The sequence below is a fragment of the Miniopterus natalensis genome, chromosome X (assembly GCF_054644295.1).
Source record: "Miniopterus natalensis isolate mMinNat1 chromosome X, mMinNat1.hap1, whole genome shotgun sequence".
NCBI lineage: Eukaryota > Metazoa > Chordata > Mammalia > Chiroptera > Miniopteridae > Miniopterus > Miniopterus natalensis.
In genome coordinates this window covers 89,887,688-89,909,832 of record NC_142103.1, presented here as the reverse complement: position 1 = coordinate 89,909,832, position 22,145 = coordinate 89,887,688, and the positions used below count along the sequence as shown (strand labels likewise).

General features: G+C 36.6%; 1 protein-coding gene across 4 annotated transcripts in view; it reads left to right on the top strand.

The window, feature by feature from the left end:
• Positions 1 to 22,145, top strand: part of IL1RAPL1 (interleukin 1 receptor accessory protein like 1) — a 1,170,262-nt gene that overhangs the window by 689,304 nt on the left and 458,813 nt on the right. For all 4 annotated transcript variants that reach the window (XM_016207563.2, XM_087829289.1, XM_016207561.2 and 1 more), the window contains 2 exons: positions 14,098 to 14,284; positions 16,837 to 16,990. In XM_016207563.2, the coding sequence (XP_016063049.1) occupies positions 14,098 to 14,284; positions 16,837 to 16,990 (341 nt within the window). The remainder of the gene's footprint in view (positions 1 to 14,097; positions 14,285 to 16,836; positions 16,991 to 22,145) is intronic.

Here is a 22,145-nt window from a genome sequence, read left to right as displayed (position 1 = left end):
CCCATCTCACAATTTGGCCTCAAAGTTTCCTACAAATTAATAAAAATCAGGTTATTAATCCAGGAGGAAAAAAGGATCGAAATGACAGTTCACAAAAGAAGGAATTCAAATACTATTTAAGTACATGGAAAGATATTCAGCCTCACGAATAATAGAATTGCAAGTTAAGACTAAAATAAAAGATCATATTTTTACCTATTAGATTGCCAAAGTTGAAAAAACCATATGGCTTATAAGGTTAACAAATGGTGTGGAGAAACACACATTCTCAAATATTGTTATTAAGGGTGTTAATTGGTCCAATTTCTGTGAATAACAAAGAACCTGGTAATAGGTTTTGCCCCCAGGTTTGGCTTTAGGGTGACTGGGGCTCAAAGGTGAAAATTTACTCTGTTATTTTGTATATCACCAGCGCACAACTGTTATCCTTCAGTGGGGGCAGCAAAACTCATTTTGAATATTACTTGGTAACATAAGAGTGCTCTAGGAAATGAAGGAAATGACAAAAACGTAGGGAAATTCTGGTGTTTAAAGGAAAATGAGAGAATGAGCAGATACACAAAGGAAAACCAGAAGGAGGCCCAGTAATAAAATCTCAAGATGAATGGACATAAATAACATTAAATGGCATATTGTGCCCAAGCCAGATAACGATCGAAAGCCAGGAGATTATTGATAACCCTAGTAAATACATTTTCTGAGAAATATTATAGAGAAAATGCAGACCGTGTAGAGAAATGGATGAGCCTGTGTTGAGAAAGTGAGGAGAGCAGTTTATACTACCACTGAAAGATTTTTATTGGTGAAGGGATAGAGTCAAATTACAGGTAGACACAGAGGACACACATGTTCAGAAAAACAAAGAATACCCCTATGTAAACTCTCTCAACAATGCACTAATGGGTCAGGTAAATATAAAACGTTTAATGATGTTACCAATAATTTATTTTGAAATTTTAGGAAAGGGTGCAAGCTTTTATGTAGACTTATTTGACAAATGAGAAACTAACATACCCAATGCCACAAAAGTCAATGACTTATTCATGTTATGTGCTTTATACGTTATAGACAAAATAAATGGTAAATAATGACATCAGTAACTACAAAGTGAAATTATGCAGTAATACTTCATGTAATTTGGATTTCAAATAAATCCATGTTAGTAAAAGAAAACTAGAATCCAGAAGCAATGTAATAGCTTTTGCAAATAAGCCACTAAGGTAGTCAGTTCAGGTTGTATTTTATAAACTACTGAGCAGAAAGGTTTTGAGAGTGGGAATTTTTACAGTGCTACTGCATAAATTGTAGATTTAAGAATGCAGTCAAGGAAAAGATGTCCAGTTAATCATTATGATATTCTTTATGTGTGTGTGAAGAATAATTGGTGAAAACCCTACATGCTGATAAGACTGAATATAATTGAGTTGAACTCCCCCATTCTAGAAGAGTCCTCTTATTTTTGTGCTATTATCATAATGGACTTTTAAGGAAAAAGTAGATATTCTAACCAGAAATCATGTATACAATAAAGCCACTTTCAACTCTTTTTAACTGTTGTTTCATTTGAGAAGAACATGATAAATAATCTTATAAGATTTACAGGAAAGTAGCTTTGACAGCTGACGGTTGCAAATTATGTAATTATTCCAGCTCCCCTCTGGCTAGGGATAAGTGTTTTTTATATGGCCCATACTTCTGAAACTACTGAATTTCAAAATGTCTACTCTATGTACACAGCTTTGGACATCCACAACTATTTAATTATCCAGTTTTAGAAACCCCTGGGTGATTGACCCATGAAGTGAGAACAGAGCTAATAACAGACAAGCCCTTACTCATGGTGTTTTATTTATTTTCCTTCCCATTGCTGCATCTGGGGATGCCTTCCACATTAGGCTTCACATCAGCTGCAGCTCTTTCTGCCATTAATATGAGAGAAGTTTGACTGAATTTCAAACATATAGGACTTCCCTTCCAGAAAGAGTGTTCTAGTCATACTGCACCTTTCTGTAAAAATGAGAAGTTGGATCTGGAGACTAGAAATGGAAGAGGGCTTTATTCACAGGATAAGATTAAATATAAAGAGTTATGTGATTTATCTGTTTTATAAGTGCTGCTGGAAAGGAGATTAAACTTTTAATAGGTGGTGACCTTGATATAAATTCCATATTTAGCCAGTGGAGAAATATTGTGAATAATGAAGAGTATGTGAAACATGGGGCATAACTGAGAAGATTCCAGAGATATAGGGTGATTGACAATCTAAGGAATTAAACAATCAATACAGATAATAGTAACAGCAATAATACATTATGCAACAGTTTTTCCATTACAAAGCATATTTATAGCAGGATGTGATTTGCTTCTCATAACAACTCTATGAGGTTAAGTATCCTTATAATTTTATGATCAGGTAATGAAGTTCATGATTACACATGAACTTGTTAGTGGATTCTTTTGCCCATGAAAACCTCTTCTTCTTGTATGCTCTATCACATTTGGATAAGGATTAGACCTACTTGTGTTTTGCTTTTTTAACTTTAATTATATCTCTAATATCATTCAATGCATTATATTCTGAGAATATAAGTATATAGTGTTTTATTCCTACATCTTTTGTTGACAAGAATCCTTAACATATTGTCACATTCTAATAATGTTTTTATATATAAAGAAATACAAGTCACTAGACCATTTTCTTTTTTCTAAAAATGGCCTATTTTTTGCCAAATGAAGTTATTAGATTGTTGGTATTTAACCATTTGTTCTTTTAGTGAACTGTAGGTGATTCAGATTAATGGAATTTTTTTCTAGTCAGAAAAATCCAAAAATTACTATTGACTGGTCTTGATACTAAAATTGCAATAAATTCAATAAAAATTCCATAAAATATTGAAAAGAAACCAACTTGAAGTATGCATAAATCATATAGGATTTAAAAGTCTCTCCCCCAAAGGATCTAATTCTGGTTTAAATTAACCAACTCACAGTTTAATTCTGCTCTTTTTTTCTTTTCCCTGTTTTTTTATATATATAAATAAAAGGCTTTTATCATAGACAGGAAAATGCGAAAGTACCTCAATTTATTAAATATGTCATGTTTAATGCTACTTGTAATATTTTCAAATATGCAATTATATAATTTGTTTACCTCTTTCTTTTACATCATGGGGCACTTCTAGGAATCTATGCATATTGTAGATTACCTGCTTAGATATCTGTTTCCTAAACTATTATATTGGCCAGGATCTAGTCAGTTAAAGCAAGTTCATTCCAATAATTCAATAGAGGAAATTTAATATGGGTTATAAATATGTTAGAAAAGCTGAAATGGCAGAATATGAGGTAATCTAGCATTAACAGGAGCAGGCAACCACTATCACCCCTATGGCTGGAGGGAAAGAGTGAACAAGGAAGCTGTGTCAGACCCATAAGTTGAAATGACAGATCCTCTCTTGGAAAAAATCCAACCTCAAAGTCAGTTGGCAGGAGAGCCAAGAAAATGGAGGACCTACTTATGGGATAAAGTGGTGAACAAGGCAGAGAGGACTCCATCTCTTATGGTACTTACACCTTATAGAAAAAATAGAAAATATCAATTAGTGATAATGATAGGATAAATATAAAACAGTGGTATACTAAAAAACTGTAAGCCTTTATTGTTCTCATTGATTTTTGGTATTAAATTGATCTTTAAAATAATGCATTGAAATAATATTTAACTAAATTATTGAGTTTTTGGTACCCCCTCACTCTTCTGTTGGGGTAAGACTATACTGTCTTTCTAGATTGATGTAGCCCCATTTGTTAATTTTTTCTTTTGTTTCTCTTGCCCTAGGAGATATATTGGTGAAAATACTGCTATGTGAGATATCTGAGACTTTACTGCCTATGTTTTCTTCTAGGATTTTTATGGTTTCATGACTTACATTTAAGCCTCTTATCCATTTTGAGTTTATTCTTATGTATGATGTAAGCTGATAGTCTAGCTTAATTTTTTTTGCATGTACCTGTCAAATTTTCCCAACACCATTTATTGAAGAGACTGTCTTTACTATGTTGTATGCTCTTGCCTCCTTTGTCAAATATTAATTGACCATAATGGATGGGTTTATTGCTGGGGTCTCTGTTCTGCTCCATTGGTCTATATGCCTGTTCTTGTGCCAGTATCAGGCTGTTTTGACTACAGTGGCTTTGTAGTATAGTTTAATATCTGGTATTGTGATCCCTCCAACTTTGTAATTCTTTCTCAAGATTGCTGAGACTATTTGTGGTCTTTTTTGGTTCCATATAAGTTTTTGGAATATTTGTTCTAGATCTGTAAAATATGCCATTGGTATTTTAATAGGTAGTGCATTGAATCTATAGATTGCTTTAGGCAGTATGGATGTTTTAATGATGTTAATTATTCCTCTCCATAAACATGGTATATACTTCCACTTGTTTGTATCCTCCTTGACCCAGCAATCCTACTTCTGGGAATATATCCTAAGGATCCTGAAACACCAGTGAGAAAGAATATATGGATCCCTATGTTCATAGTAGCGTTATTTACAAGAGCTAAGATCTGGAAACAGCCCCAAGTGTCCATTAGTAGATGAATGGATAAAAAAAGCTGTTGTACATTTACACCATGGAATACTATGCAGCTGTAAAAATGATGTCTTACCCTTTGGCACAGCATAGGTGGACCTTGAGAACATTATGCTAAGTGAAATAAGCCAGTCAGGGAAAGACAAATATCACAGGACCTCACATATATGTAGAATCTAATGAACAAAATAAACTGAAGCACAAAATAGGTTCAGAGGCATGAGCATGGAACAGACTGACAGATCTCAGAGGATAGGGGTGCGGGGGGATGGTGGTTCTCTGCCTTCTTTAAAGATCAATATAGTTTTGTTTTACTCTGTTGGAAGTTTCCCTGGAATTTTCATTTTTAAAATGAGAATGTGGAGTATAGGATTAGTTGAGCATCTGGATACTAGGTCACATCTTCTCCACATTAATCCAGGAGCAAGATATTACAATATCAGAACTACTACAATCACTTTAGAAAAAGCTGCCTTTGTGATGCTTGGAGAGAGAAAAGTGCCTTGCAACAGACCAAAATGTGGCTCACTCATTTATCCTTCTTTCTCTTATCTTTCAAATCAATAAGGTCAGCTATCATTGAAAGAGGGTCTGTTATATGCAGGGTGGGAGGAGATAATCAGGTAATTGTAGGTGGCTGTTCAGGCCAGGGAATCTTTATAGCTATGCTATAATTGTTTTGCCTGGCCTGAAAGACACAGCTGCTCTCAGGAATTCTGTACTATGTCAAAGAAGCATACGATGAAAGGGGGTTAAAAATAGTACGGTGGATGTAGGTGACAGCTGTTCAGAGGGATTAGCAAAAAAGAAATGTAATAAGAATTATGTAGTAGTCATTAACTAATAGTTAATTCATTCATTGAACAAATATCTATTGAGAGTGCCTACTATATGGCTGCCACCATTCTAGACACTTATGGAAATCATTAGGCCTTTTAAGTCCTTAGTCTCAATAGACCATTACAGTGAACAAATTTCTTTAATGGATTATTCTCAATGCGCCAGCAGAAACTGGAGTATTCAGAGGGGGCAAAGAATTTAAGAGTTTTTTTAAAAGTCCTGATTCATCAAAAAGTTAAATGTTGAATAGCCATATGACCAGACATTTCCACCCCTATGTGCATACAAAAACTATTGAATGAATGGAAACAAACAGACACTTGTACATACATGTTCATAGCAGCATTATTTTCAATAAGCAAAACATGGAAGCAAACGGAAATGTCCATCAGCTTATATACAAATCAAATAAATATGGTATATCCCTACAATGGGCTGTTATTCCGCCAAGAAAAGGCATGAAGCATACTACAACACGACAAGCCTTGAACAAATGACGCTAAGTGACAGGAGTCAGACACAAAAGTTCACATGTAATATGATTCATTTTATATGAAATATTTTGAATAAGCAAATCCGTGAAGACGGGAGCAGATTGGTTGTTGCCGGGGGCTGTGTGCATGGGGAAATGGAGATTGATTGCTAATGGGTATGACTTTCCTTTTGGAATGATGAAAATTACTTAGAAATAGAGGTGATGGTTGCATAACATTATAAATGTACTAAATCACACTTAATTGTACACTTTCAAATGGTTAATGGTTAATTTGATGTTTGTGTGAACTTTACCTCAGTTAAAAATTATGCCCCTCAATTCAAACAGCATCCAGCTAACTCGCTTATTTTACGTATTACGAGCAGAATACATATTAGCACAGGAAACAGCAAAATAATTGGAAATAAGAAATTGCAAATTGTGATTATTATGAAGAAAATAAGCAAAGAGATAAGATGGCTATAGATTGAGGCGGTCAACTATAGGCTTCCCTGAAGAAATGATTTGTAATTTATGGGAACTTAAGTCCACATCCTGGGCCTCATTTTCCTTCGATGACATGTTTGCATTTCCTCCCTCTCTCTGTCTTTTCTCCTCTCTCAAGAAGAGGTCTGTAAGGAGACTGTGGGGTTTACAGTGGTAAAGTTTGAAAGTCCTCATGACCAGAGAAATACTGAGCTGGAATTTCACACATGAGACCTCCTCAACATTATTCTTCTTCAATATTACAGGAATATTAGGATAAAAAATAAAATGGTAAAATTATATTAATCACTTTCCATAAAAAACAAAGACCTAATTTTGAATGGATAGTTAGCAGAAGACCATAGATGAAGTTCAACTTAACAGTTAAAATTTTTAAAGAGTATTTCAAATGAGATGGCAAGAAACTGGTATTTTTAGGTCTTATCATTTGTTCAGTGGTCTCTAATCTTTTCACAGGTTGATTTCAGCCACAGTTTAATCACTAGGTGCTCCAGAGCTCTTCTGAAAAGAAAACCTAATCCAAACAAATTTCACATTTACTGCCAATAGCTGTAAGCATAGTGTGTGTAAGAAAGATAACATAAGTCTCTTTCAACGAGTGTGGCTCTAAGATGCCCCTAGAGTGGGTGTGCTCCCAGAATTGTTGGCAAATCCTACAGATGAGCCACAGTTCCAGCAATCTTTGATGCTAGATGTGCTTTTCAGTCTTAGAAGTGCTGAGTTTTCCCAGCAATTGATATTTTCCATCTATAAAGCCAGCAGATGGAATTTGCAAAGAATGTGTATAGATATAGTCATGTCAACACTGGCAAGCAAGAAAAGCCACCATCAGCAGACCAGAAACTGTGAGGTGCAACCAGAAGGAAGAAATCTATGGGTTTGTATGGACAAGAGTTGAGGAAACTCAAAACATGTACATGAGAAAAACCCTGAGAAGATAAGACAAGATCCACTGAAACTCTAAAAACAGAGTGAACAAATACCAAAAACTGGACAAAGCACTAAGGCAATAAAGTGAATAAGAATTGAATTTTAACAGCAGCCCTAACAGTTGAATTAGAAAAGCAGCATTAACCTGAGGCTAATATCCTCAAGATACATTCAGAAGAAAGTGATATACCAAGTGGGAGAGAGTTCCTGGGGAAGGTACAGAGGTCTGAGAGAGACATGCAACTGAACTAAAGGAATAAGGGATCCCTGTCCAGGAGCGAGAAACAATAAAGACTTCCACTGCCAGAGAACGGCCCTTCTTATATTAGCAACTGGGAACTCCAGCTCGCCTGCCTGCTCTGTGCCCAGGCACCCTAAAGGGGGGCTTCCCCCTGGACAGGCTGTTCCCAGTTATATGAGTCCCGCAATCAACTCTGCCATTCAGGGAGAGAAAACTTGCACCAGCTACCAGATAATCTACTGAGTTTCTCTTTCAAAGACATAAATGGACAGCAAAAGCTCATCAGATATTTAAGGAAAAGCAACTGAATGAAAGGGAAGACCAATAGAAACAAGTGAGTGAGTATACAAAGTGACCAAGAGGAAGCAGAGAAAATTAAAGGACACAGAACTTAAAAAATAATAATAATTCTAAGTGATCTTTTCATGAAAGAGAGTGCAAAGAAAAGTCAATAAATGTTTGTTAGGAAAAAAAGAGAGATATATAACAGAGGGGCCATATGCATAGCTTGAGGCATCATCATAAGACTGAGAGAAATGAATTTTAAATATAGGGAACACTGTGAAGTTCTAAGATTAGAAATAAACTATCAAAGTATATTTATGGCTCAACAAACTGTAAGGTGTTCCCTCCACAATCTAACTCTGACATTTTTGGTTCCGAATACTTTATTTTCACAACTAATGATTAAACACTATGGTCAAATTTATGGTTAAGGAACCACCTTCCAGACCAGCTCAGTTCTGCTCAGGTCTGCAGTAACTGAACTTTCAGACCTGCTATCCCTCTGTGCTGCTTTTCAGGGCCCAAGTATTTGTGACACTTCAAAAATTACTGCGTGCTTTTATTTTTACAAAACAATTATGTACAACAGAATGTCACTTGAAAAATGACCAATAAGTGTTAGAGTAAACCATAGAAACATAAAACAACTTAATCCTTTAAAAACATTGATCAAAATCCCTGTCTTTCCGAGCATTTCAAAAAGTGGGGAAAGATTTCCAAATATTATAGAAATGTTATTATTTTCCCTGGGGACCTGAGAATTAATGTAATATACAGGGCAACTGTTTAGTGACACCATTAGAGGATATATTTAACAATCATGTTATTGGTGATCTGTCACAGTAAGGGAGACACTGAACATTATGCATTATCATGCATAGGAGGTGTGATTACAGAATAATTGAAACTGTGCTACCCTTAGGTATGGTATAACATGGTTTTTAATATACTCTATTTGCTAATCATGTAATATACAAAATTTCCCTTCTCACATATATTTTCCTTTCTTACCTCTGCCTGCACTACCCAAATTCCCACACCTCAATCTATACTTGTATACCGTTGTCATCCTTTAAATAATAAATTTTAAATTCTCTGGTAACTCCCATGCATGCCAATTTCAGACACTTTCCCTGTTTCAAAGAAGCACACTGCTAAGGAAACCTGTGGAGAGCTTCAATGCACTGTTCGACTTCCAGAGACTATACTTACAGAGATCACTTTAACTGTATTTTTATGCCTTATATTTGCTTCTTTATTATGTTCAAAAAATTGTTAGTTCCCTATATTTGCACTGGGTTAAAGTTAAAATTTTTTCTCCCTGATAAGACAGGACCCTTTTAGAAGACAATCCTTTTATAAGTGTATATATGTTGAAAGTACGTAGTGGAAAGAGCTGAAGAAACCATGACATATTTTAAGACCTGCTATTTGCTCCCTTTTGGTTCTTACTGGATTTGGGGGAGCTTAAAGATCTACATTTTCAAAGAAATCCAAGTTAGAGCATATGCTGCCTTTCTCCAGAAGATACCTATTTTGGAAAGTAAAATAATATAAGATCAGAGACTAAGAGTGGGTAATTGTTTTCCTTTCAAACACTGCTATAGTTATGTGTGCTAAACCAACACTAGTTACCTCCAGTAGCACATAGAACAACAAATTAGAAGTCAGGAGATGTGAGTTCCAATCCCATTTCTGCCACTAATTAGATAGGAGAGCTTGGATAAATCATGGACTTCTTTAGTATTGGGTCCCTTTGCTCTAAATTCAAGAGGTTGAAAGAAGTAACTTGGTCTGAATTGTTAGTACAGTGCATTCTATGTTCTGCAGGGCCACCCTTGCCAGAGAAAACTAGATCTTTTTAAAAATTCACATTAACATTTCTTTGCTGGAATGGATAATTGAGTGTTGACTCTCAATTATGAACTTTTTTCTGCACATACATGTATATCCTACCTCTATAGCCATTTTATAAGCATTGAAAGTGTCATGATTGAACTTTTTGGGTAGATTGCAGCTCATGTGTTCTGTGCAATGGAAGCTGAGTCAGTGTGTGCTGATGATTTTTACCAGGAGCCCACAGTATTTCCCTGACGCAGAGAGCGCAGCACCAGAGTGGTCATGCTGCAAATGTGATGGTGGCGGGTGGTGCTCTTTGCTTGGGGAGTGTGTAATTCCCCTCAGGGGCATCACATGTTTATTTATGTGCCACAAGTTGCTTGCTTCCTGTTGGCTCTTCTCAGTAAATAAGCCTATAGTGTTCATTGGCTGCTGCTTTATTTTTAGCTCTTAAAATCCCCTCCTGATGAACAGAAACAGTAAACAAGTATTAAAACATGTAAAGTAATTTGAAAGCAGTGCTATCCTGGTGAGTCTGGAATTTCAGACATTTCCAAACAGCTGTAAATCAGCAGTCATCGCACAGGGCTGGGGGATCATAGGCAGGGAAGGAAGAATAGCCAAGTGTGCTTGTCTGGAGCCGCTTTCTGAAACGGAGGGCTCGTTCGTATTTATAGACAAGCAGGGGATGGCTGGGGCGACAAGGCCATGGTTTTCATCAACCTGACTCCTTGTCGCCGGGCCCAGTCACACACCGCGGGTGAAAACTGTAAGGACTGAGCTGGATTCTTACTGTCTGCGCTAAGCACCGAAGAGCTGGAGGCATCATCGTGGTGATGATTCCGTGAATCTAACTTACCTTGTCAGCAGACACTGTGTATCTGTACCGCAAAATGGAAATACAGGGCGCCTCGGTTTCCGAACGTCCCCGTGGACAAGCGTCTCGGGTTATGAACGCCCCAAACCTAGACGGCAATGCTTCGGTTTTCGAACCCGCCTCGGAAGTCGAACATGCCCAGCGGCTCCCGCTGAGGGCAAGATCCCGAGGCCCAGCTGTCTGCTGCGGATCTCTCTGTTTCCAAACGTTTGGGCTCCCAGAACAGATCATGTTCGAAAACCGAGGCCCCACTCCGTATAGAGGACGCGGAGAGAAGGGACCTTGTCCTGATACTAAGCTCAAGCAGGAGCCGGGTGCCCGGGAAGACCGGCCTTTTTCTGGGCTCTCCAGTGTTCCAAAGCGTTTCATTCTCGCAGCCGCCTGTGGGCTCTTCAGTTTTATTTTCTCCCCGTACAAACGAGGAAGCAGAATATTTTCTTAAGACACATTTGGAGTGTGTCCCAAGGTAGTTAATAGCTTAACTTAGATAATTATTTCTTTCTGAAAAAAAGGATACCTTGAAATGAGCCTGGGAAGAGCATGCTCTGGTCTGCACTGGAGTAAAATTAATAAATTATGCATGAGCAATATTGTTGGCAAACCCAAAGAGGATTTTTTTCCCACTTGGGTGTGAAGCTCAAGCTAAAATTTAACATGCTTTCTTTTCTCTCAAAGCTGTTTCTTTTTCTGTATTTTCCATACTGAAAGATTGACTTTACCTTTCATATACTCATCTGAGAGAAATTCTTCATGTTGTATGCCTCTCTCTTTCCTTTGCTCCTGCGCTGTCACACTGATTCTGTGTCTTAAATATATTTTGAACATGATCCCTCCTTTCTATCTCAACAGGCATTGCCTTTGTTGGAGCTGCCATATTTTTGCTGAATGAATGCAGTTGATTTCTGATTTGTCTCACTTCACTTAGTCTTTCTTCCAGTCTAATCCATTTTTCTTCAATCAGAAGAAAAAAAATCTTTTCAAAAACCAAATCTCAGTATTTGCCGGCACAAAGTCCAAACTCTTTGCCCTGGATTACATGACTTTTAGTCTGACTCTTGCATACCTCTCCAGTCTCAGTTCCACCTGTTTCTTTACAACTACTTTATAATCCAAACACCCCAAATTATTTGCAATTCCTCAGACGTGCCAAGTAGTTTCATGCCTTGAAGGCTTTGTGTGTACTGATCCCTGCAATAGCCTTTCTGAAAATTGCCAAGTTCCTACTCATTCTTTAAGAAAACCAGGGCCCAGCCGGGCATGGCTCAGTGGTAGAGCATCCACCTAAGATCCAGACGATCGGGGTTTGATTCCCGGTCAGGGCACATGCCCAGGCTGCGGACTCGATCAATGACTTTCTCATCATTGATGTTTCTATCTCTCTCTCCCCTTCTCCTTTCCTCTCTCTGAAATCAATAAAGATATATTTAAAAAAAGAAAAAAGAAAACCAGGTATCACAATTATGAAGTCCTCTTGCTTCTTTCTTTGACACTACTGTGGTAATGCATAGATCTCTGTAGCACTTAGCACACTGAATTTCAGCTATTTATTTGTGTTTCACTATCCCTGGACTATGAGGGGCTCAGGGCAGGGAATGTCTTATCATTCTAGCAAATTTGCTGAAACGTTCTCTCAGGACTTTTTTCAGGGTACTGATTGACTTTGATTAATGGTTTCACCTATTAAGTATTTTAGATCTACTAACAGACTACATATTATACAAAGCTAAAAAATAGACATTCAATAATTCTAATTTTGTGGAAAATTTCTTTGTTCCCCACTATAGAGTTAAACTCTGGTTTTTCTCTTCTAGTCTCAACACTTCTGACACCAGATATATGTTTTTCTCCCCCCACACCAAGCAATTCTGCAATACCAACTGGATGTCCCCACAACTCAATTCAGTTCTGATGCTATCAACCTTGGGTTAGCATCAGATCCCACAGGTTAAGGGCTCAGTTCCATAAGATTGCCCCCTACAATTCAGACAACAATTGCAAGTCCAGGTTGTCACCTATGTTTCTGATTGACCAGCTACAAATCAGAGATTCCTACAACCCCTTCCTGGGATTCAGTCATTTGCTAGAATGCCTCACAGAACTCAGGAAAACAGTTTACTTTCTATTGCTGATTTAATACAAAGGATATTTCAATGATACATATGAACAGCCGGACGGAAGAGATGTGTAGGGCAAGGTATGAGGGCAGACCCACAGTGCTTCCATGCCATGCCCTCTCTGGGTGTGCCACCCTCCAGCACCTCCATGTGTTCACAAACCCTGGAGCTCATCAGATCATTTTGTTCAAGAGTTTTTATAGAGTATAATCTCTAGCACCTGCCCTCTTCCATGAAGGCCAGTGGGTGGGGCTGAAAGTTTCAACCCTCTGATCACTTGGTCATTGAGAAGTTCTCTACAAAACCTTGATTCTGTTTTAACGCTTTCTTTACTATCACTGCCTGGCACCATGTCTGACACATTATCAGTGTTCATTGAATGTCCAGAGACATAAATAGCAAACAGAAATGGTGCAGTTATTAGAAAACTTCCTTTGGGCCCAACTCTTTCAAAGAGATCTCCAAACATGATTTATCTTCTTATGTATTCTAAGTTATAAACCTATATTGGGGAATCAGCAAGGAGTAAAATGAAATACTGATTTAATGAAATGATTCTGCAGAATCTATCAGGATGGAGTTGTCCTTACATAATACATTAGAATGTTTCTCCTGACTGACAACCTAGACTACAAGTTCCAGCCCCAGTGGATATGGGTCTGTATAGATAGTGACTTTGCAGTACTTTTATCCAATACTGTTTTCTGCCCAGACTTATTGACAACTCTCTTCTTATCAAGACAATTAGTACTATAAGAATTGAGCAGCCTTTTTCCTGTCCTTACATTTTATTTAATAGGTCAGTATTTTCCTACTTCTCTGTTGAGTTTTCCAATTTTAGCATAAGCTCAGGCTTCACATTTTCCTGACCTAAATTTTCCTTTATAACTTATATTTTTCTAGATACAAAAATTTCTGTTGAACATTTTTTCAAACCAAGCCTGTATATAATAAAAAAAAACTTTGCCCGGCCAGGTGTGGCTCAGTGGTTGAGCATTGACCTAGGATCCAGGAGATCAGGGTTCCATTCCCCGTCAGGGCACATGCCCGGGTTGTGGGCTCGATCCCCTGCAGGGGGCGTGCAGGAGGCAGCTGATCGATGACTCTCATCATTGATGTTTCCATCTCTCTCTCCCTCTCCCTTCCTCTCTGTGAAGTCAGTAAAGATATATTTTTTAAAAATACAAAAACTTTTCCAGCAAATGAAAAGTATACAAATGGTTCCAAGCATTGTTTAGCGGGTTACAAGAAAATAAGCCAATATACCATAATATTAATTAATCAATGGAGTCTCTCTCTCTCCCTCTCCCTCTCCCTCTCTCCACACTGCCTTGGCAGCACTTGGTTTTTGTTGACGCCAGGCTCAGGCTACCATATTTATTCTGCTTCCTTACAGAAACTCCACTTATTGTATGAAAGTATCCATCTCACTGACAGTGGGTGAAAATGACACTGGACTCTGCTACAATTCCAAGATGAAGTACTTTGATAAAGCTGAACTTAGCAAAAGCAAGGAAATTTCATGCCGTGACATAGAAGATTTTTTACTACCAACCCGAGATCCTGAAATTCTATGGTATAAGGTATGGATTGTGAATTGCATTGCTTATACATAGATACTGCGTATGTTACTCTTGGATAATTTGGATAAATATTTTAATGGGTATAATAAAGTTCAGCTCTGCCTTCCTAAAATACTACAGCAAGTTATGCTGTTCATTTTAAGTTTTCAAACCAGTGGCTTTTGTAAATGCCAGTTAATATTTGTATTGGTAGTCCAATGTAATAAGCTGTTGTGTTTGTATCTATATCTAGTTTATACCTATGGTGCCTTCAAGTTATTATAATCTCCACTGATAATTTCAGGAACTAAAACTAAAATTCATTTCAGAGCTCTTTATGTAAACAGTCCAAAATGTCCCCAAACTAGGAGAGAAAAATCGATTTGCTTCTGTGATAAAATGGTACACTAGTTTTATTGAAATGTCCTGTTTAGTGGAAGTACCTTTGTGCATATTCTAATCGTTTTCATAACAAGCGTACATATTTTTAAAAACAACATCTGATGAAAGTTTATAACATTATAAAAATAGTGTTAGATTAACTTTTTTCAAAAATCAAAGGAAACTTCAGACTTATACAGAATAAATCAACCCTGCCCTTCCTATCACTGAATTCCAAGCTTTGAACATACTCTTCGGTTCATTTCTATATGTTAAAATATATTTTTATTATTGAATATATTCAAGACTATACAATATAGATGCTATGAGCATTTGTCTGGAATATTTTTCCATGGTTTAAAGATGCCTAGTTTAAAATTTGCTTTATCTAACTCACTGCATTAGGAATTTAGGGAGCTGGACCTCTTAGTATCTAGATCCACTGATGTCAGTGTATAGAATGTGAGCCCCCATGATTGACTAATCAGGAATTCAAACTTGTTAGAAATGAAACAAGAAACAAATCTTAAACAAATTTTAAAGAACTGTGCCCCTTTCTGGGTAAGACTTAATCTTGATTCTTGATAATAAGCCATGGAGTGTTCAGAACAGTAAGGGAACTGTTGAAATATCTATCTTAGACAACGTTAAACCGCCCTCAAATATTAGCCCCACTGATTTCTATTCCTGTGCAGCTGAGTTTTATTTTTCCCCTCTTTAAGTTGTATGAGTATTTCTCGTCCTGGTTCTCTGGGGTTTGCCTACTATCCACAGGCAGATTCTGAGCAGGTCCTGATGATTGCTTTGAAAGGAAAGGTATTTGGGGAGTTTAACCCTAGGTCTCCAAGAACAAATATTTTTACTAGCACTCATGTGTACATTCAGCTTCTAGATCTGCAGTTTCTTTTCTGTTTTGCTAATAAGTTAATATCAAGAGTCATGTACCTCTTCCAACTTTTGCCAGCAGTTTCTCAAAATTTGCTGAAACCTTAGAAACTGTGTGGGAGCGCGCACTCCAACACTGGTTTTTTACTGGCTGGCCTCACATTGGTTCTTTTGTCGTGTTTCCACTATCACCCCAATCGCTGTGACCTTAGCTATAAAGACCATAACTGGTGGAGTGATGGGTGGAGATGCAGTATAAGTAGAATTTAAAAGTATTGTAATAATTCAGATTATTTGCCCTTAGCCAAGGGGATTTATGTTCCATACGTTCAGTGCACAATTTATGCAATTTTCAAGTTTGTACAACTAGTATGAGGATGTAAAAGGTATATTTTGGTCTGAAATAACTGGATAATTGCCCCCCAATTATACATGCAAAAGCATTGAGCCACATAATTGGCCTGCAAAAATTTGATTTGGCAATAATTATTTTTAGAAACAACATTACCTCTGAACAGTGTCAAAGGGTTTAAAGCTATTTTATCCTCAATGCGTTGGTTTGAAACCTGGCTAGAGGAAATAAATAGACTTCTGTTTTGGCAAAAACAGGCACCTCCTGAGCCAACATCATTATAATCCAACGCTTAGTCCGGAGACCATAATTTGGTAGACCCACCAACAATGAAAACAGATATCTATTGAACCATAAAGACCTCCCATATAAATATTGTTCATTTCTTTCATGGATTACTGAATGTACACACTGTGAAGAGATTCAACTATTTCTAAAATGAACAGTAAAATATTGAAAATATTAAAATAGAAGCATTTTCATCTATAGAATTACTTTCTCTAATTTCCACTAAGTTTATTGTTTTGTATTTTATTTTATCAGTATCAACGTGGTTAATTCCTCAGTCATCAAATGTGGAGTATTTGCTCCTAAAAAATTATTTCAGAAGTAATCTTAGCAAATGTCTCTTTTATATCTAATAATACATATCTGATTTAGAGACACTAATCCTAGAAGTTAATAAAGCAACTCTTGCTAAAAATACTTTTTTAAAAATTGAGGTACCTGATTTTCCAGAGATGTGGAAAAGGTATGAAAATCTTTAGCATTAATTCCAAACTATTTAACCCTTTTAAAATATAATTTTAAAAGCTTTTAGTTTAATTATTTTAAACACTTTATCTTTAATTTCTATATAAATAATATATAAATATAAATACTATATGTTATATATAGTATTTATAAAAATATATAAATACTATATGCACTACAAAAATTTTATTTCTTTATGCAGGAATGTAGGACAAAAGCATGGAGGCCAAGCATTGTATTCAAAAGAGATACTCTGCTTTTAAGAGAAGTCAGAGAAGACGACATTGGAAACTACACCTGTGAATTAAAGTATGGAGGCTTTGTTGTGAGAAGAACCACTGAATTAACTGTTACAGGTAAGCACAGTCTTCAATATTTCATTTTCCAGTAATAAAACTACCTTTAGAAGTTTCATTTTTGTGCTGCATGTTGATTTTTTAAAATCTATGCAATGAAAGAAGTACTTAACCAAATGCTAAGTGGATTCCTATAGGTGAAATTTATTCCTCCTTGCTTTTAAATCATTTTGCACTTCAATTCATTTGAAAGGTTAAAGAAAATATGCTTTCAGAATTATAGAAATGTTAGCTTTTGAAAGTACTTGAGATAATGAGTTTACGATTTCAGAAAATTATGCTTATATTTTGTAGTGGTATCATTTTCAGAAACTTTTCTACAGTGTTGAAAAGGAATGTATGAAATCTGTCTTTGTTTTCCTGTCTTTTTTCAAATTAGAAAAATGATTTTTATTTATCACTCTATAAATCTAACATGTGCTCTCATGGACTTTAACATAATTTCAAGTGCAATAACTAAATAATTATGTGAGATGCAATGCGTGGAGCCATTCCATATTTGATTACTAAGGTAGAAGGTCATGTGAACAAGTATCACAGATATTTGAATCACTACAATCTTCAGAATATCAGTTTCCTCATATGTAAAGTGGCAATGACAAAATTTTCTGTGTTTACTTCAAAGAGTGTTTGCAAGGATCAAATGAGGTAAGGTAATATGTATGGAATCGATTTGAAAAATACAGAATAATATCCAAACGTACATCATTTTTGTCATCTTTACATTGTGTGAAATACTGTGTTCATACCCTTTTTTACTTTATAGTGTACTTTTCTAAAAGCACTTCCAAGGGAAAAGGGAAGAACACAGTATTTGGAAGTTAAAGACATTGTTCTCATTTTATTGAGAGAGATTCTTCTTGGTGACTTTTTTGTACAGTTGTATTTATGAAACATTAAAAAGTGTAAAAAGGATACCAAATGCTTCAAAGAGATTTTTTTTGGTGTTGACTCACATAAGATATTTTTCCTGCATATGAAAAGTATTTTATAATAGCTCCCTTCATCTTATAATGATCTTTTCTTTTAAATCTTGAATTATGATATATTTTGACTTAAAAACTCAATCAGGTTTCATGAAATTTATTTGGTGAATAGCAACTATCCTAATCAAAGGAAATTTTCGTTAAGTAAGTCAGGCGCTCTTTGGTCATGTCTTTGATAAATATTAGGCCCAGTCAGTAACTGATACTGGCAGTAGTTACACTTGAATAATAACCACACATTCGCTCTTGCATTGTGTGCCCATGGCATGCACGTGTATAATTTACTCTAGTTTGGTGTTTAGTTCTGCTGTGTGTAATACATCTCTGTGTAGAAAATTAAAATGAACATTCAATTACTTTACCTCCCTATCTGTTTAATGGAACAGTGAAAAATATAGCTGTTTGTACTTGCGTTTTCTGTACGATAGATATTGATGTTTTATTACTTTTTCTCAAACTATACTGAGGTAGCTTTTCCAAACAGCAGGTATTGAGACAAAGGAACTTAAAAATATAATGCCAAAGCATATATTCTGAAAAGAAATAAAATGCACTTTTAGTGTTTATTCTTTGGAATGTATAACTAATACTTCATAAGCACATCTTTCCCCTTTCTAGAAATACTAGGATACTAAACCACTATTGAGTAAAAGGAAATTAAAAATGCCCTGGAGACTGAAAACGGTGTCCCAAATGGTAATGCAACTTAAATAAAGCTATTTTGTATAACCAATAGTAGAATTGTTTTCTCCTAGATGCTACCCAGAGGTACTATATTTTTCTGCCTTAATTTCTCCCCAAATATCTCCTTTTTTATATGAAAAGGAGGAATAATTATTTCTTGATATCCAAGAGGAAGTTAGTGAAAGTTTTAATGAAAGTTTTCTTTCAACTGATTATCGTGAATACCTCTAACTTAAATAGCCTTACCCGTGACATTGGCTTGGACAAATAAATAATAAAGCAAAACTTGACTGCATAGGAAATTTTGGGTGAGTGGGAGAGCCACATGCCCTAGAACTAAAATAGTATCATTGAAGTGCATTTTAAGTATTAACAAGTCTATTGACAAGATATATTTATTCATAACATTGCTATTAATGGTGTGACACTATAACAAACACATTTCCTTTGCCTGTGCCCAAATTAAAGAACAAATTCTCAGAACCCAAATTGTATCTCTCAGTAAAACAGCAAAACTGGGCAGTTCTCTAGATGATAATCACTGTTTTGTATCTTGTTTTTCTGCACATCACAACTTATTGTACTTAATGTAAATAATATGCAAAACATCATATCATTTAGTGGCTCTATCAGAGCTGATAATAAACAGATATTTTGAAGCGTGTCAGAATGTTTCTTTAAAATGAAAAAGAAAGAATCCTATATGTGAAATGGGCATCTCTGGATAAAGTGGATAAATATGCAGGCAATATTTTGAGCTTTTATGGGAGATCCTTTATTTATTAAGTGTCCACTTAGGTTCAGGAAAACAATAAGAAACCTACCCAGCACTTTCAGTGTACTTCAAACAGTTTAAAAAAATTAAAGATATTTCAGCATTGTCCCCATCCTTCACCCTCTTCTCTAAGCCTCGGTGGTGCCCCGGTTCTCGAACATCTCCGTGGACGAGCATTTGGGGTTATAAATACCGTAAACCCGGCAGGCAATGCTTCAGTTTTCGAACCCGCCTCCAAAGTCGAACATGCCCTGTGGCTCCCGCTGAGGGCAAGATCCCGAGGCCCAGCTGTTGGCTGCAGATCCCTCGGTTTCCGACCCTTTGTGAACTCCAACGGGCTCCGGGAACGGGTCACGTTTGGAAACCGAGGCCCCACTGCAGTCTATGGCTGACTCCTTCCTCGTGGTGTGCTCCCTCGGGAATCCTTTTCCCCCACGTTGTCACAGGGCTGATTCTTACTCTTTTTTCTTCTTTTTCATTTTATTCAGTTACCCTTCACATTCTTACTCTTTCTCTAAAACAGAAATTGCTCTGTCATTTGGGCACAGGCAAAGTAACGTGTTTGGTGTCGTGTCACATTGTACCTCTGTACTGAGGCCTGTAGTTCTTCACCACTTCACAGTCCTTTTAGTACTTATTGCAGGACTTACCGCTTTACATTGGAACTCTTGGTTGACAGTCATGTTTGTTCACAAGAACGTGAGCTACTCAGAGTCAAGGGCAGTATATTTTTTAAATAAATATTTTATTTTAGGACAGTTTTACATTTACAGAAAAAAATCATAAAAATAGAAGAGATCCCATATACCCCACAACCAACTTCCCCTGTTATTAACATCTAACAGTAGCATGGGACATATATTCTTAGAAGACCACAGAGGTAAAATCACAATGTATCATACTATCAACATGACATATCACTGCTGATCTTGACCATCACCTGAGGTAGTGTTTGTCAGGCTTTGCCACTGTAATGTTACAGTTTTTCCCCCCTGCTTTCCAAACTGTGCTCTTTAGAAGTAACTATGTGCAGTCCACACTTAAGGAGTGAAGAATTATGCCCTCATCCCATTGAAGGCAGAGTATCTGCATAAATTATTTGGAATCTTTCTGCATGGGGCATATGTCTGTTTTCCCATCTTTACTTATTCAATCATTTATTTATATCAGTATGGACTCATAGGTATTTTATACTTTGGTGTATAATGCAATATCACCTTATTTTGTTGCTCAAATTGTTCTAGCTTTGGCCCTTAGGAGCTCTTTCAGTTGACTCCTTTGTTCCTTTCACATGCCCCCATCATTGTGTGTGTCCGTGTGTGTGCTCATGCATGCATATCCTTATTTGGGGGTCCTATAATATGCTGCAGGATCATCTTTTCTATTTCCTGCTCCTATTCTAGAATCAGTTTTTTCTTGCAAAGAACCTACTTGTTTTTCTGTTTGTTTTTTGAGTTGGAGAATGGTACTAGAATCTAAGACCTGGGTATCGGGAGGACTCATTGCTGCTGGTGTAGAGTTGCTTCTAAAAGTTCTCAGTTCACAGAGCAAGGAAATATGTGTATACTAACCCAGATATATACATATATCTATAAATATTTATTTATGTAACCATGTGCATCTATATTATTTTTAAATATATCTTTATTGATTTCAGGGAGAGGGAGAGAGATAGAAACATCAATGATGAGAGAGTCATTGATCGGCTGCCTCCTGCATGCCTCCTGCTGGGGATCCAGCAACCTGGGCATGTTCCCCGACCAGGAATCCAACCACAGTCTCCTGGATCCTAGGTTGAAGCTCAACTGCTGAGTCACGCCAGTGGGGCCATGTGCATCTATATTAAACTAAACATGAGTCCATGCTGATTTCTCCAACTCTAATCCATCACCTTTGGGAACATGCTAGCCTCTTCCTGTCCAATAGTGAGAAACCTGGTTCCTACTATCTCCCAATCATTTACTTCATTATTCACTTTCAGTGTAAATGTATAATGAAATCAGAATTGTTAACCTGCAATCCTGTGAGAAACAACTTTATTAACTAGAGAATAGTGCTTATATATAGTTTCTTTTGCCTTTTGTCTTACAAACTCCACTCGTTTCCTATGTTAATTAATTTAGCGACTTTTCCCTCCATCCCCTCCAGTGAGGTGTCCCACATATTTGTAATATAGTTAGATTGTTCTATCACCTTCTGCATTCCACTCTGGGATCTTCCATTCTCCTAAATGATGGCTTTAAAAAATTGTATACATTAAGGTTGGTATTGGGGGGGAGAGTAATTTTTTTCTACCTTCTGAGCTCTTGGCTGGGACCCCCTGTATTATAAGACAGATTAATAAGAGAAAAAAAAGTTTATTAACATACATACCTCATATATACATGAAGAGACCCAGGAAAACTGAGTACTTCTTTGAGATGGCCTAAGCCACCACCTTAAATACCATCTTCCACTTAAGACAAAAGAAAGATTGGGGTACAGTTATGGGAGGTTACTGGGGAAAGCACAGTAAACAAGGATAAGCCTAAGTCTGTGTCTTCTGCATTGATCAGAGCTTCAGAGATTTAGAGTCATCTTCCTCACCCTGGTACAGAGAGACACCTTTACAAGTAGAGATTCCCTTATAAATGTGAATTTCCCTGTAAAACAGCAGCTCCTCCTTTGTTTTCAGAGCTTCTCCTATATATGCAGTTTCTCAAAATAATCA